This window comes from Notolabrus celidotus, chromosome 1, assembly GCF_009762535.1.
Source record: "Notolabrus celidotus isolate fNotCel1 chromosome 1, fNotCel1.pri, whole genome shotgun sequence".
NCBI classification, from domain to species: Eukaryota; Metazoa; Chordata; class Actinopteri; order Labriformes; family Labridae; genus Notolabrus; species Notolabrus celidotus.
Window position 1 is genome coordinate 930,249 of NC_048272.1, and position 13,503 is coordinate 943,751.

General features: G+C 39.6%; 1 protein-coding gene across 4 annotated transcripts in view; it reads right to left on the reverse strand.

Annotated features, from left to right (window-relative positions):
* Nucleotides 1-13,503, reverse strand: part of LOC117823012 (arf-GAP with coiled-coil, ANK repeat and PH domain-containing protein 3-like) — a 107,660-nt gene that overhangs the window by 18,726 nt on the left and 75,431 nt on the right. For all 4 annotated transcript variants that reach the window (XM_034698043.1, XM_034698035.1, XM_034698059.1 and 1 more), the window contains exons 11-15: nucleotides 5,598-5,710; nucleotides 5,388-5,439; nucleotides 3,673-3,773; nucleotides 1,072-1,183; nucleotides 724-959 (exon numbers count right to left, since the gene is read on the reverse strand). In XM_034698043.1, the coding sequence (XP_034553934.1) occupies nucleotides 724-959; nucleotides 1,072-1,183; nucleotides 3,673-3,773; nucleotides 5,388-5,439; nucleotides 5,598-5,710 (614 nt within the window). The remainder of the gene's footprint in view (nucleotides 1-723; nucleotides 960-1,071; nucleotides 1,184-3,672; nucleotides 3,774-5,387; nucleotides 5,440-5,597; nucleotides 5,711-13,503) is intronic.

Below are 13,503 nucleotides of genomic sequence, written 5' to 3' on the forward strand. Positions count from 1 at the left end.
TCAAACAGATCTCATTGTTGTCTAGGAGACAGAAATGAAACACTTTTGAGATCTCCTCTCTATATTTATTTTCCTATGGGTAACACTGGGGATGATAGTTGCCAAGAGACTTATTTTGAAGCAATGGAAGTCCCCATCCCCTCCTTCTTTTCAGGAATGGATTTCTAACATGATGTCAGTCATACAAATGGAGAGACTAAGGTTCCTGCAATCTAGCTCTGTGAAGACATTCTCAGCTATCTGGAGCCCGTTCCTTGCCTTTTTGGATGAGGCTGGCGAGTGATGAAAGTGGGGTATTTCTTTATATATGCAGACTTGACGCATAGCACTCCAGCGTACGCATCTTAATTGGCAGCTTTGTATGGTCTTTTTATTTAATTTTTAATTTTTTTAATTTAATTTAATTTTTTTCTCTGCTTTCTCTCTACATTATTTATGTGTGTATGTATGTGTATGCATACGTATGCATGTGTGTGCATATGCGTATATATATATTTCTATTTATTTTATTACTTATCTTCGTTTATTTTGTTATTTAAAATAATTTCTCAACTAACATTTTCTTCACGTGGTTTTCTATTAATCTATTTGTCTGTTTTTTATTTTCATATTATCAATTTTATTTTATTTCATTTCACATGTCTGAGCCCCTGTTTGATTGTATTTGTTTTGTCTTGTTACATTACAAAAGTTACATGTCTAGCTTTTTTTCACTGGAGTTACCTATGGATGCCGGAGCACTCAATGCAGAGCAGCACTCCCAGGTTGATGGAGGCCCAGCAGGGAGCCGCTTGGCCGCAGTCACAGCATAGCTCGTTCCCAGGTAAGCTCTGCACCCTCTGCAGGAGGCTTTCTCCACCTCCTCCTCGAACCCCCCTATCGGACCTCTCCCCTCTCTCTCTGGGCTCGCTGGCCGAGTCGATGCTGCTTGTGGAGGGTGAGGCTGTGCGGTCCAAGCGCTGTAGGGAAAGGGGGGCAGGTGAGAGACTCTGGAGCTTGGAGCTTGACAGGACTACATTTATACAGAGAGAACATGCACATTTTTCCTCATGTAGCAGTGTTTGTTCATACCTCAATGTAATAATTGTCTGTGATGTCTTTGTAAGCAGAGGCAATGCTGGCCTGGACAGCCTGGATCCAAGCCTGTCGCAGCTTCTCAGACTCAGCCTGCAGCATACAGCTCCTACAGGATAACAGATTACAGTTACAAAACACCTGCCAGAAACTGTCTAATGCTATAAATCCACATGCTATCTGGTTGATTTGTACATTCCACATGTTGTAGTCACTAGTGATGTGTTGGTCGCGAACGATCTGGCTCTAAGAGCCGGCTCTTTGAAGTGAACGACGGGAGCCGGCTCCTGACTGGGAGCCGTTTTTAAAATTGTGCTCATCTTTTTCTGTTAAAGCCTCACGTCTACATTGAGCAGAACTGGGAGGGGAGGGGTTACAGACACACACAGCACAGTGAGCACACCAACAGGAGGGAAGGAGACGAGAGGGAGAACGTGCACGACAGACAGAGAACGCACTGGAAAGGTGAGAAAACGAGTGACTGCAGGAAACACAGGAAACTTTAGACACATTGAAACTGCATAGACTCTTAAAAAGCAGAGTGTACACTGTAAGGTGAAAGTGTCATCAATCAGGGTCCACAAAAAACCTGCAAAGGCACATTAGAAGTGTCTGTGAAGGATCTCAGTCATCCAGGTCATGGACATTAGAGCTGTTTATCCATCAGTGCAATAAGTGAAGAATAAAGACAGTGAAGGGAACCTGCTGTTAATGAAGGTGTTAAATAGAAAGTTCATAAATAATATACATGCAATTAGAGATTGGACCTTTTTGTCTAATTGTGATGAGTCTTGTTTTTGTACTTTATAATACATTTTTGTAGCACTCTGCTCCGTGTTGAGTATATAAATAAAGCCTCATAAATAATACACATTTGATATGATGTATGTTTTTTACATTAGTTACTCATTTTACATTATTTTATATAATACATTAATTTAAACAAGAAAAAATCTGAGGAGCCACTTGGGAGCTGAAAGAGCCGGCTCTTTGTAGTGAGCCGAGCCAAAAGAACCAGGGGTCTCATTTATAAAAGGGTGCGTAGAATCCCTACTAAAAGAGTACGTACTCCGAAAACCCGGAAATGGCGTGCGCCAAAAATAATTCTGATTTATAAAACCGTTCGCACGCAAACTTTACGCAATGTTCCGTTTATAAATCACAAACCACCTGGAGATATGCGCACGTAGTTCAAGCCTCGTATTCCGCCCTTTTCACGCCCACATTCAACCATATACGGTCAATGCAAAGCACGTTATGAATGAAGATGCATACAAATGAGCCGGAAGATCAAAGGTTCTCATTGTGAATCACGGCAACAACAGAGAGGAAGACGGAGAGAATAAAGTTTCTGACACACAAACCGTGGTCCTCGTGAATGAAGCTGAGGTCAGAGAGCACGCATTGTTTGTTTCTTACAGCAGGAGGGACACAAAAGAAATACAAATTAAAAAAAAAATGTCGAGTGACTCCACGTCGCTGCAGCGTGTATCCGTCAGCAGTGCAAGAGCAGTCATCATTCATCATTACGCACGTCTCACTGCAGTGTTTCATGTTTACAGGACACACACTTTTATTTCACATTACAGAGAGCTCACGTCCTTCAGAGATCTCCTCTCTGATATTATCTGACAGAAGTTTGATCTGTGAATATAAGTTTTAATGCGTTGGTTTCATCCCGTGCAGCTTGACCTGCGCTTTGACTGATTGTGATATGTAAGATGATAACTGTGAGAACCGGTCATGGCTTTACTCCACACTTTTCTCATTAACACAGTAAACACATGCAGGTGATGAAGATGTGATCAGTGTGTGAGGCAGCCGTCACTGTGTCTCTGCGCTCCGTGTGCGTCGTACAGCAGTATTTATTAAAAGTATAACTACACTCAGTGACTCTGCGCAGCGTTAGAAACATTGAAAACATGACTGTCACTTTGCTCGGCAGCTTATTTACGTCCTCTGATGTTACTTTGGTTTTACCTCCCGACGAACACGTTAGGATACGGCCCGTGTGTTTCCTCTACACTTGGAGAAACTGGAGAAATGTGACGGTGAGACAAAGCTGATGAAATATTTGATGAACTTTAAGTCACGCTTTTATCTTTTAATGACAGCTTATTGGAAACGACTGACCACAGACACATTCAAAGAGAATGTGTAGATTTTAGTGATGATGGTGACACGGGTCTGTTAATGTTGTTATCCAATGAATGAAATGTGTAAAAGGCATCAAAATATAATCTGACTTCAGTTCCCCCTCTCACCAACTGCGTCGCCAATTTCCCCCTGCCTCTAAAATGTACGTACGCCTGGGTCAGAGTTTGCTTACCGGTAGTCACATTTTCACGTCAAGTTTGTTTTTTATAAATCACAAACTTGCCGTGAAAACTGGCGTACGCCAATTTCAGGCCCCGTTTTGTGCGTAAGCAACCTTTATAAATGAGACCCCAGCTCTTTAAAAAGAGCCGGAATTCCCATCACTAGTAGTCACTGATGTCAGTTTGGTAAAAGGCAACATTCCAGCAAAAGCTTCTTCAGAGGCTGAGTTTGGATGAAACTTTATCCTGTTGGGACAAAAAAATACAAACACACACTTACTTCGTAGGGGACACCACCTCGAAACAGAACCTCCTCTCGTTGTCTTCACAGGGTTTGACCGAGCACAGCCTCAGGTCCTCCACCACTACTGTCAAAGAGTCCTGCGGTTGGAACAAACACACGCATCACAACAACTCCCAACTACGGTTAGTGTGCTCATAACTTATAATTAAAGTTGAGTCAGTACATGGCACAGGTGTGCACTGTATCAACAAAGACAGATACATAAGAACTGTCAAAAAATGCTTTGAAGTTTCTTGTTAGGTCAGATAATAAGAAACAACAAAATAAAATACCACAGCTATGCAGATGACTCACACATTTACATCACCATATCACCAGGGGATTATAGTCCCATACAAACACTGAGTAAATGCATTGAACAAATCAATGACTGGACGAGACAGAACTTTCTTCAGTTAAACAAAGAAAAAACTGAAATGATTGTTTTTGGAGGAAGAAAGGTTAAAGGTTACTGCTCAGCTCCAATCTGCACAGATGAAATGTTCAAACCAAGCCAGAAACCTTGGTGTAGTCTTAGACTCAGACCTTAATTTCAGCAGCCACATTAAGACAATTACAAAGTCAGTCTACTATCACTTTAAGAATATATATATATATACACGCATTCAGTCATCGGTCAGTCATCATTTCAGTCTGCTGTGCCCACAGACTGGAACAATTTATAGAAAACTTTAAAACTGGTCCACTACATCTCAAAATCAGCCTTCAGGAACTCTCTCATGGACACTCTTAAACACACCTGCACCTGCTTTTAATCCTTTTAATCCTGGACTCCTGCTGACACTGTTTGTTGTTTGCTCTGTTCTGTCCTGTCATGTTTAACATGTCTTTTATGTTTTTTACCCTTGTGTTTGTTTTTATCATTACTGTTATCCCTGACCCTTTACCCCTCAAAAGGCTGTGCCTTTGGCAGGTCGTCACTGCAAATAAGAATTTGTTCTTAATGACCTACCTGGTTAAATAAATGTTAAATAAAATAAAAATTATATATCAAAGAATTAAAGGACTTATGTCTCAGCAGGATGCAGAAAAACCGGTCCATGCATTTAACTTTAGCAGACTAGACTACTGTAAAGGGGTCTTTACAGGACTCCCTAAAAAGTCCATCAGACGGCTGCAGCTCATACAGAATGCTGCTGCTCGAGTCCTAACAAGGACCAAGAACGTAGACCACATCACTCCAGTTCTTAGATCTCTACACTGGCTTCCTGTCTGTCAGAGAATAGACTTTAAAATCCTGCTGATGGTTTATAAAGACCTGAATGGTTTAGGCTGATCTGCTTCTAATTTATGAACCACCTGGACCTCTGAGGTCATCAGGTACTGGTCTGCTTTCAGTCCCTAGAGTCAGAAGGAAACATGGTGAAGCAGCGTTTAGTCATTATGCACCACATATCTGGAACACACTCCCTGAAAGCTGCAGGTCTGCTCCAACTCTCACCTCTTTTAAATCAAAGACCAAGACCAACTCACTTTAACCTAATTTTATTTTTAACATATTTCTAATTTTGCTTTTCTTTTCTGTTTTATTATATTTGTCATTTTAATTGTGTTCTTTTATGCTTGTCTGAATGTTTGACATTGAGTTGCCCTTGTGTGTGAAATGCGCTATACAAATAAAGTTGCCTTGCCTTGCCTTACAGCTAAAAAAACAAATTTCTTTGATTTGATTAAGAAAGTAAATACTGCACCTTGAGTTTCTTTTGGTAGACCAGCTGGCTGTTTTGTATAGAAAACCACCGCCTTGAGGAGAAGACATTGTGTACATTTAGAGAAACATCATTTAAAACATGTCTGCCAAACTGAACTTGCATGTCTTTCTATTTCACCTGCTTTGCATGCATTCTTGTTATATCATTGGATTTCCTTTGTGACTCTCTTTTTTTATTTCCTCCTCTCACCTGTTCCAGGTCTTGAAGGCATTGCTAGCCCTCTTGAAGAGGTAGCCCTCCATGACCACTCCATTAGGTGCATCCACATTGAATTCCAGTTTGGGGTCATCGTAAGAAAAGTCCTGCAGGGGAGAGGACATAGACACACAGGATCAATGTTAGGGTTTGGCTTTGGATTTCATTTACCAGAAATGTACTGTAACGGTCACAATTTCATGATTTTATTTGTTCCTCTGAAAACTTTTGTTGCTGCTGTGTAAAAAAAAACATACCAGTCAAACACAATGGGTGTCATAATTTCAACTCAATGAACCTAAGGTCTGTATTGATCCATAATGAACATGCTCATATGTACAGTGAAATAGTTATTGATCCTTGAATCAATCCTCCAGTTCATACAAGCTGCAGAGTTTGAAAGTGAGTGAGCAGTGGGGCAAACATCCACAATGCTCAGAGTGAAAAAACATAACAAAGTTCAGCTGTAGCTAATAGGAAATTAGGTCAGGTGATTCTGCAATAGGTGTAAAGGTTTTCCAAAACAGAGCGAGGGGAAACAGATTGCACTATATCAGTGTCTCAAACAGTAGCAGTGCTGATACACTGCTGAACTACAATCCTCTGTTGTGTTAACGTTTTACTCCACTAAGTGTAATCTCTCCCTCTCCACATTGACCATATGCTTATGATTGTACCTTTTAAGAACCTGTCTACCCGTCAGATAAAAGAAGTCTCCATTTCCTAATCTGTTTTGTCCACAAAGAGTTGCATTTCTCAAAAAGACATTGAAGGCCGGACACCATCTGCTCAGTGAGGTGAAAAACACAAGGACAGGGATTTAAATGAGAGCCCATGGCTAAGGTTAGGTTTCACTATTGTTAACAGAGCCTTTGGTTTGGGGCAAGGTAATATGGGACATATGGCACATGCACACAAAAACACATTCATGCACACACAAGCATGCACTGACTCTTATCTCTCTCTTACTTAACATTGAATAATTCTGAGTGTCCTTTCTCATGACAAACTGACTGGATTATTGCATACTTGTCTTTGTCAAAGTCCAAACGCAGACTGGCTAAAAAGGCAATGATGTATGCACAACAATATTATCTATTTTGCCAAGCATAGTGCAACAGCTACTTGGAACTCATTACTGAGTAAAATCAGAGAGTGCTGCAGCTTTGCTGAATTTAAGTCCAGGATGAAATCATGGATAAAATCAACCCAATCATGTACTCATCACACTTAAATATAACAACCTTAATAGTGTAGTGCTTTTGGCTATTTATATTTTATTATTGTTTTGGTAGTTTTGATGTAAATGTATCCCTGAGGTCTGAGGTCATCAGGTACTGGTCTGCTTTCAGTCCCTAGAGTCAGAACGAAACATGGTGGAGCAGCGTTTAGTCATTATGCACCACAGATCTGGAACACACTCCCTGAAAGCTGCAGGTCTGCTCCAACTCTCACCTCTTTTAAAAATCAAAGACTAAGACTTTTTTATTTGCCACTGCCTTCCTATCTTAGCTCATTTTAACTCACTTTAAATTACAGTTTTAATGTAATTTTTAATATATTTCTAATTGTCCTTTTCTTTTCTGTTTTATTATATTTGTCATTTTAAATATGTTCTTTTATGCTTGTCTGAATGTTTCCAATGCTTTTAATGTTTTAATGTAAAAGCACATTGAGTTGCCCTTGTGTATGAAATGCACTATACAAATAAAGCTGCCTTGTTTTGCCTTGCCTTATAGTAGTTATGTATTATTGTGCAGCTGTTTAAATTATGTACTGTTTGTTTTTAACAGAGGCATCACCTCTGTCTCCTGCCCAGGGAACACAGATGTAAATTAGCTGCCAGCTAACTCTGGTACAACTAAATGGCTGTACACTGTACCTGTTGAAATAAATAAATAAATAAATAAATAAATAAACTATTCTGGCTGTAGTTATTCTATATTGTGTGTTATAGCTGAACTTTTTGGTCAAACAACTTGTTTGTCCATAGCATTCAACCTTTTACCTGCAATTTTCTATAAATCTAGATGTATAATATTGATTATTAGGGTCTGGTCAGTGTCAAACGGTCAAAATGCAGCATAATGAATATTATATTAATTATATTCATATTTATGAAGAGCCTACTTAGAAAATCAAACGAAAGAAGACCTGTTTCTCACCAGTGTATAGTCCAGTCTGCCAAATATCTTCATCTTAACCACACTGACATCCAACAGCATCCCAAACCCAATATCAGAAGATCAAAAATAATAATCAAAATAAATAAATAAATAAATAAAAGTTCTATTTGTAAATAAATAGCATCACTTAAAAATAGGTTACTAAAGTGGAACTCAGGGCAAATCAGGAGAAACACAAGCGCATCTCACGCGAGTCCAAGTGAGACTGTCAGCTATAGCACGAGCGCGCTCGTGGCATGCCTTCACTGATCGCCAGCTGGAGGGGCGCGTGGACCCGGCGCGAGCTCTCATTAACATACAGCTGTCACGGGGTCCTCGTGCCCCGCTGACCCCGCCGCGGCTGCCGGAGATCAAACATTTCATTTCGCCGCGCCGCCGCGCCGCCGCGCCTCCTCCCCGCCCCACACCGAGATTTAAGGCTCCCCTCGAGCTATTCTGAAGCCCGGGGTTTCTTCCACAGTTTTAGAGGAGTCGGCTTTCCATCTGTCTGAACACTATTGCTGCTTAATCAAGCTGACATTATTGCTCCCCAAACACCAGCCCGGAGCCCCCTCTTCCCACCTTAAATCAGCCAGGACCATGGAGGACTGCAGTACACAGGACAGGCGGCTGGACAACTGTCTAAAACAAGGGGACCAACACAACGTGTTTATGCTGCATATATTAAAGTATGCCTGCTAGTCTGTGCTGGGTGAAAAACACAGCAGGCACATCATCCTGTTCAATTGTAAAATAACACCACACTGCCACAACACATACCAGAGCCTGAATTTACAATATCACTCCATTGAAGAAGACCTTCACACTTATTATAGATGCCTTTGAATCCGGTAGACTACTCCGCCATTGTTATTTTGAGAAAGTGAAATTCACACGAACATAAAACTAACTGCTGCTGGCATTATAATGCATAATATACTGTATTATAATTATCTATTATATTATGTTATATTACATTATTATTGTAACTACAACTCATGGTCATATTACATACCCATATTTATTTTGATTTATTGCTTAATTTGTCATTACCAACCATAATCACACCATGTCAACCTGTCACTACTGAAACATTTTTAATACAGCCTGTAATTACTGCTATTTAATCTAAATTCCAGTGTAACATTGTATATATCTAAATTTTATTCTAGATTTATTTATCTATTTTATTTTTACTTATCTTATTTATTTTATTTTATTTCATTTTATTTTATTTTATTTTATTTTATTTTATTTCATCTCATTTAATTTAATTTAATTTTATTTTATTTTATTTTATTTTATTTTATTTTATTTTATTTCATTTCATTTCATTTCATTTCATTTCATTTTATTTTATTTCATTTTATTTCATTTTATTTCATTTTTTTTTAACTTTTATTTTACTTATTGAAACTTCTTCTTGATTGTACTTATGTCTGGGTTGCTGTAACAACTGAATTTCCCCCCCGGGGGATCAATAAAGTAATATCTTATCTTATCTTATCTTATCTTAACTCTAATGTCTGAAATACTGTTGGGGGAAAGTTGCTATTTTTGTATTTATTCCTTTTTTTGTGGCATTTTAACTGAGACAAGAAAATTTGATGGGGGATTCAAGAAACAACAAAGTTGTATGCAGTAGGTCCTCAGCAGGAATTCAAGATGTTGTAATAGTATGTGTACCACAATGCCAGAGAGATACCAGTCATAGCTGTCAAACTTTAACAGAATTTCCTTAAATATTATGATTATGTTGCTCTACAACAAACAACAAATCCTACCTCAGGAGTATGAAAACAAGCACAGGTTACTGATTTAGGGATATAAGTCATATAAACTGACACAGACAGCAGTGGCGGTTCTGGGGATGGGCCAACAGGGGCCGGTGCCCCTGTAAAACTGAACCTGGACCCCCCTGTGGCCCCCCCTCCACACCAAACAAATGTTATACAATACAAAAAGCTTCAGTATCAAGCTGATGTTACAGGTGGAACACATGCATGTGCAGCCAAACAGCTGCTGTCAGTCTGCATTTTGATATAGTTCACAGTAGTATATATGTCTAGTATATAGTGATGCAAACTGCCAGTTTGTTCTCAGCCGGTCCTCACCCTTCTCAGGCTCTTTTGTCAGGGTTGAAAGTGTCCCTCTGACAGCACCCTTGGCCCCAGCCTGCCCCCCCCAGTAAAATTGGTCTAGAACCACCACTGACAGACAAGTAAAAGTAGTCTTCACTGTAACACATTTGTTTTAAATATTTGCTCTTGTATTCAGTCCTGGTTTCTTCCAGTGGTTTTCAAACTGCTTTCTCCCTCTCTGTTCACCCTGTTCTGACTTTAAAAAGTTGCACATCCAAATGCTGTAACAATGGAGGAGGGGAGTGCACAGGAAACTATCCTCTGGGGAGCCACAATGAAGTCCCACATATAAAAGAGTGAAAGATGCTGTGAAAGGGAAGGCGAGAGGAGAGAAAGAGGGAGGTGGAAAGAAAGGGAGGCAGTCTCAGATTTACATAAAACCGAAAAAATAAAGAGAAACAGAAGTAAAAGATTGTGAAAGTCAAGCTCTATAATGTTCAAGTTATTTCTCATCATTGTTTTGACTCCATGTGCATTAGGATGTCATGAATGTCAAGCCAAGACACCCACACACAGAAATTATTCATTTTACTCTAGAAAGAGTTACAAGTCACTACTTGATGATAAAAATGAACACAGTCATAATTAACTCTCCTGTACACCTGTGACACCAACTTAGCCCTAACACCATTTTTAAAACATTCTCTTCTGAGTATTACAATTCAGTTATTTAATGGCCTATTAATAAAGCATGTATACCATCTATAATTCAGTTACCCTGCTTCATGCCCTGTGTTTGCATAAATTACAGGCAGTTTTAGAAAATTAAGGGGGAAAAAAGAGGAAGATAGATCATGGAATGTTTTGGATTTCTTCAATGCCACCCACTACTCTTGTAAAGAAAAGAAAAGTAAAACAACACTCATATAAGTTTTTAAAAAAAATTGCATAAGTTCTCCATTCAAGGGCTTTGCTCTACACAGGTAATTTTTTTAAATCACAGATATTGAAACAGTTTATAACAGTTTCTTTAACTCTCTCAAACCCCAGCCACTCTCTCTCCCTCCTCCCCCCTCCTGGATTTTACGGATGAGATGAAAAAGCTTGTCAATGTTGGAATCAAGCTTACACCCCGTCCAAATCCCTATATTTTCTCCCCTAAATCTACCCCATCGATCAGGTCATCAGGTACTGTAACGGGGTCTTTACAGGACTCCCTAAAAAGTCCAGCAGACGGCTGCAGCTCATACAGAATGCTGCAAACATCAGTTATCAAACCTCCTTGACTACTATGATTGTTTTTGGAGGAGGAAAGGTTAAAGGTTACTGCTCAGCTCCAATCTGCACATATGAAATGTTCAAACCAAGCCAGAAACCTTGGTGTAGTCTTACCTCAGACCTTAATTTCAGCAGCCACATTAAGACAATTACAAAGTCCGCCTACTATCACCTTAAGAATATATCAAGGATTAAAGGACTTATGTCTCAGCAGGATGCAGAAAAACTGGTCCATGCATTTATCTTTGGCAGACTAGACCACTGTAACGGGGTCTTTACAGGACTCCCTAAAAAGTCCATCAGACGGCTGCAGCTCATACAGAATGCTGCTGCTCGAGGACCAACAAAGTAGACCACATCACTCCAGTTCTTAGATCTCTAGACTGGCTTCCTGTCTGTCAGAGAATAGACTTTAAAATCCTGCTGATGGTTTATAAAGCACTGAATGGTTTAGTTCTGATCTGCTGCTACCACCTGGACCTCTGAGGTCATCAGGTACTGGTCTGCTTTCAGTCCCTAGAGTCAGAATGAAACATGGTGAAGCAGCGTTTAGTCATTATGCACCACATATCTGGAACACACTCCCTGAAAGCTGCAGGTCTGCTCCAACTCTCACCTCTTTTAAATCAAAGACTAAGACTTTTTTATTTACCTCTGCCTTCCTATCTTAGCTCATTTTAACTCACTTTAACCTCATTTTTTTTTAAACATATTTCTAATTTTCCTTTTCTTTTCTGTTTTATTGTATTTGTCAATTTGATTGTGTTCTTTTATGCTTGTCTGAATGTTTCCAATGCTTTTAATGTTTTAATGTAAAGCACACTGAGTTGCCCTTGTGTTTGAAATGCACTGTACAAATAAGGTTGCCTTGCCTTGCCTTGCCTTGCCTTGCCTTGCCTTGCCTCGCCTCGCCTCGCCTCGCCTCGTCTCGCCTTGCCTCGCCTTCTATGGTTTTATTCTCTTTCTATGTCTGGATCTTAAACTGCTCTCCTCCTTACTAATCTGTCAGCTCTTTGCCTTCTTCCCTCCCTTGCCCTGACATTAAACCAACCACTGTGCGTCGTAATGCCATCTGTTGACTCTGGCTGAAGCTGGCAGTGGCAGCAGGAGGACATGGGTTGATCCTGGCATCATTCACCATCAGATCTCTCTCCAACCTCTCGTGACATACTGAACTCTCTGGCTCACTGATAACCAGAGCTGGGACTACAGAACCAGCTGTGCTCAAATCATCTCACTTCTGTTTATGTATGCTTACCTCATTGCATCAAATGATTATTTCCCCTTCTTTACTAACTGTCAAAAAAGGACTGACAGGATTTGACAATTCGAAAACGGGGAGACTTCTAAACTGCGGCTATTTCCTTTAAAAACTGTTCTTTATTTTTAAATTTAACACAGACACAAGTCACCACACAATGCTTACAAGTGCTGATTCGACCTCTGAAATAATCCTAGAAGATAGCTTGATGAAGAAAATGCACGGCAAGCAGGAAGCACAGGAAGGAAAAAAACAAATTGCAAATCTACATCTACAATCTAATCAAAAAAAATCAAAGAGAAAAAGATGATGCCAATCTCCTCACACACAAAAAAAAAAAACCCCAAGAGAGAAAGACATCTTAGGAAGAAAACATTTTTTAAGCTTCCATTCTGACAATAACATCTTCATACCAAGCTTGCCTATGTGCATCAAACTTTTTGGTTTCAGTTTTTGGATTAAATAAATTAGAACAAGACAAAAAAAGCGGGGTGATATTTAAGGAAGCTGCATTCTTCAATTAGAGGCATGAGCTGTGTGTTGGTATGACATGACTAAAGGAAATAGATCGAGAAGAAGAGGCAAAGAAAACATCAAATAAGAGATAAAAATAAGCTGCTCAGATGAGTAATACAGGTATCAAGGAGAAAAGTATTCCTTATCAGGGAGACGAGGCCTGAGGGACAAAAACTCACAACAACAGACAAATGCTTTAGCGAGACAGACACCAGACTTCTCAGGAGGAAATATGCAAACAAAGACAAGCACCAACAAGTTAATGTTAGCTCCCTCACAAAGCATTAATATACAAAGGAAAATGAAGACACATAGCAGTGCTGAGTATCATTGACAGACATATGTTGTGTCTGCTACATCCTGTACCTACACACTCTCTTACACACTATAAAAAAGGAGAGGTAATTTTATACACACACAAACACAACAACACACACATCATCCAAACAACCTATTGATTCCTGCAACAGGAGTCAGCATGTGATGACCATAAAACTGCTCCACAGACATCAGGCACTCAATCTGCTCAACAGTGAAAAACAACCACACCACAGACACACACACACACACATCTGCTGGTCCATAATTTATGAGGTATA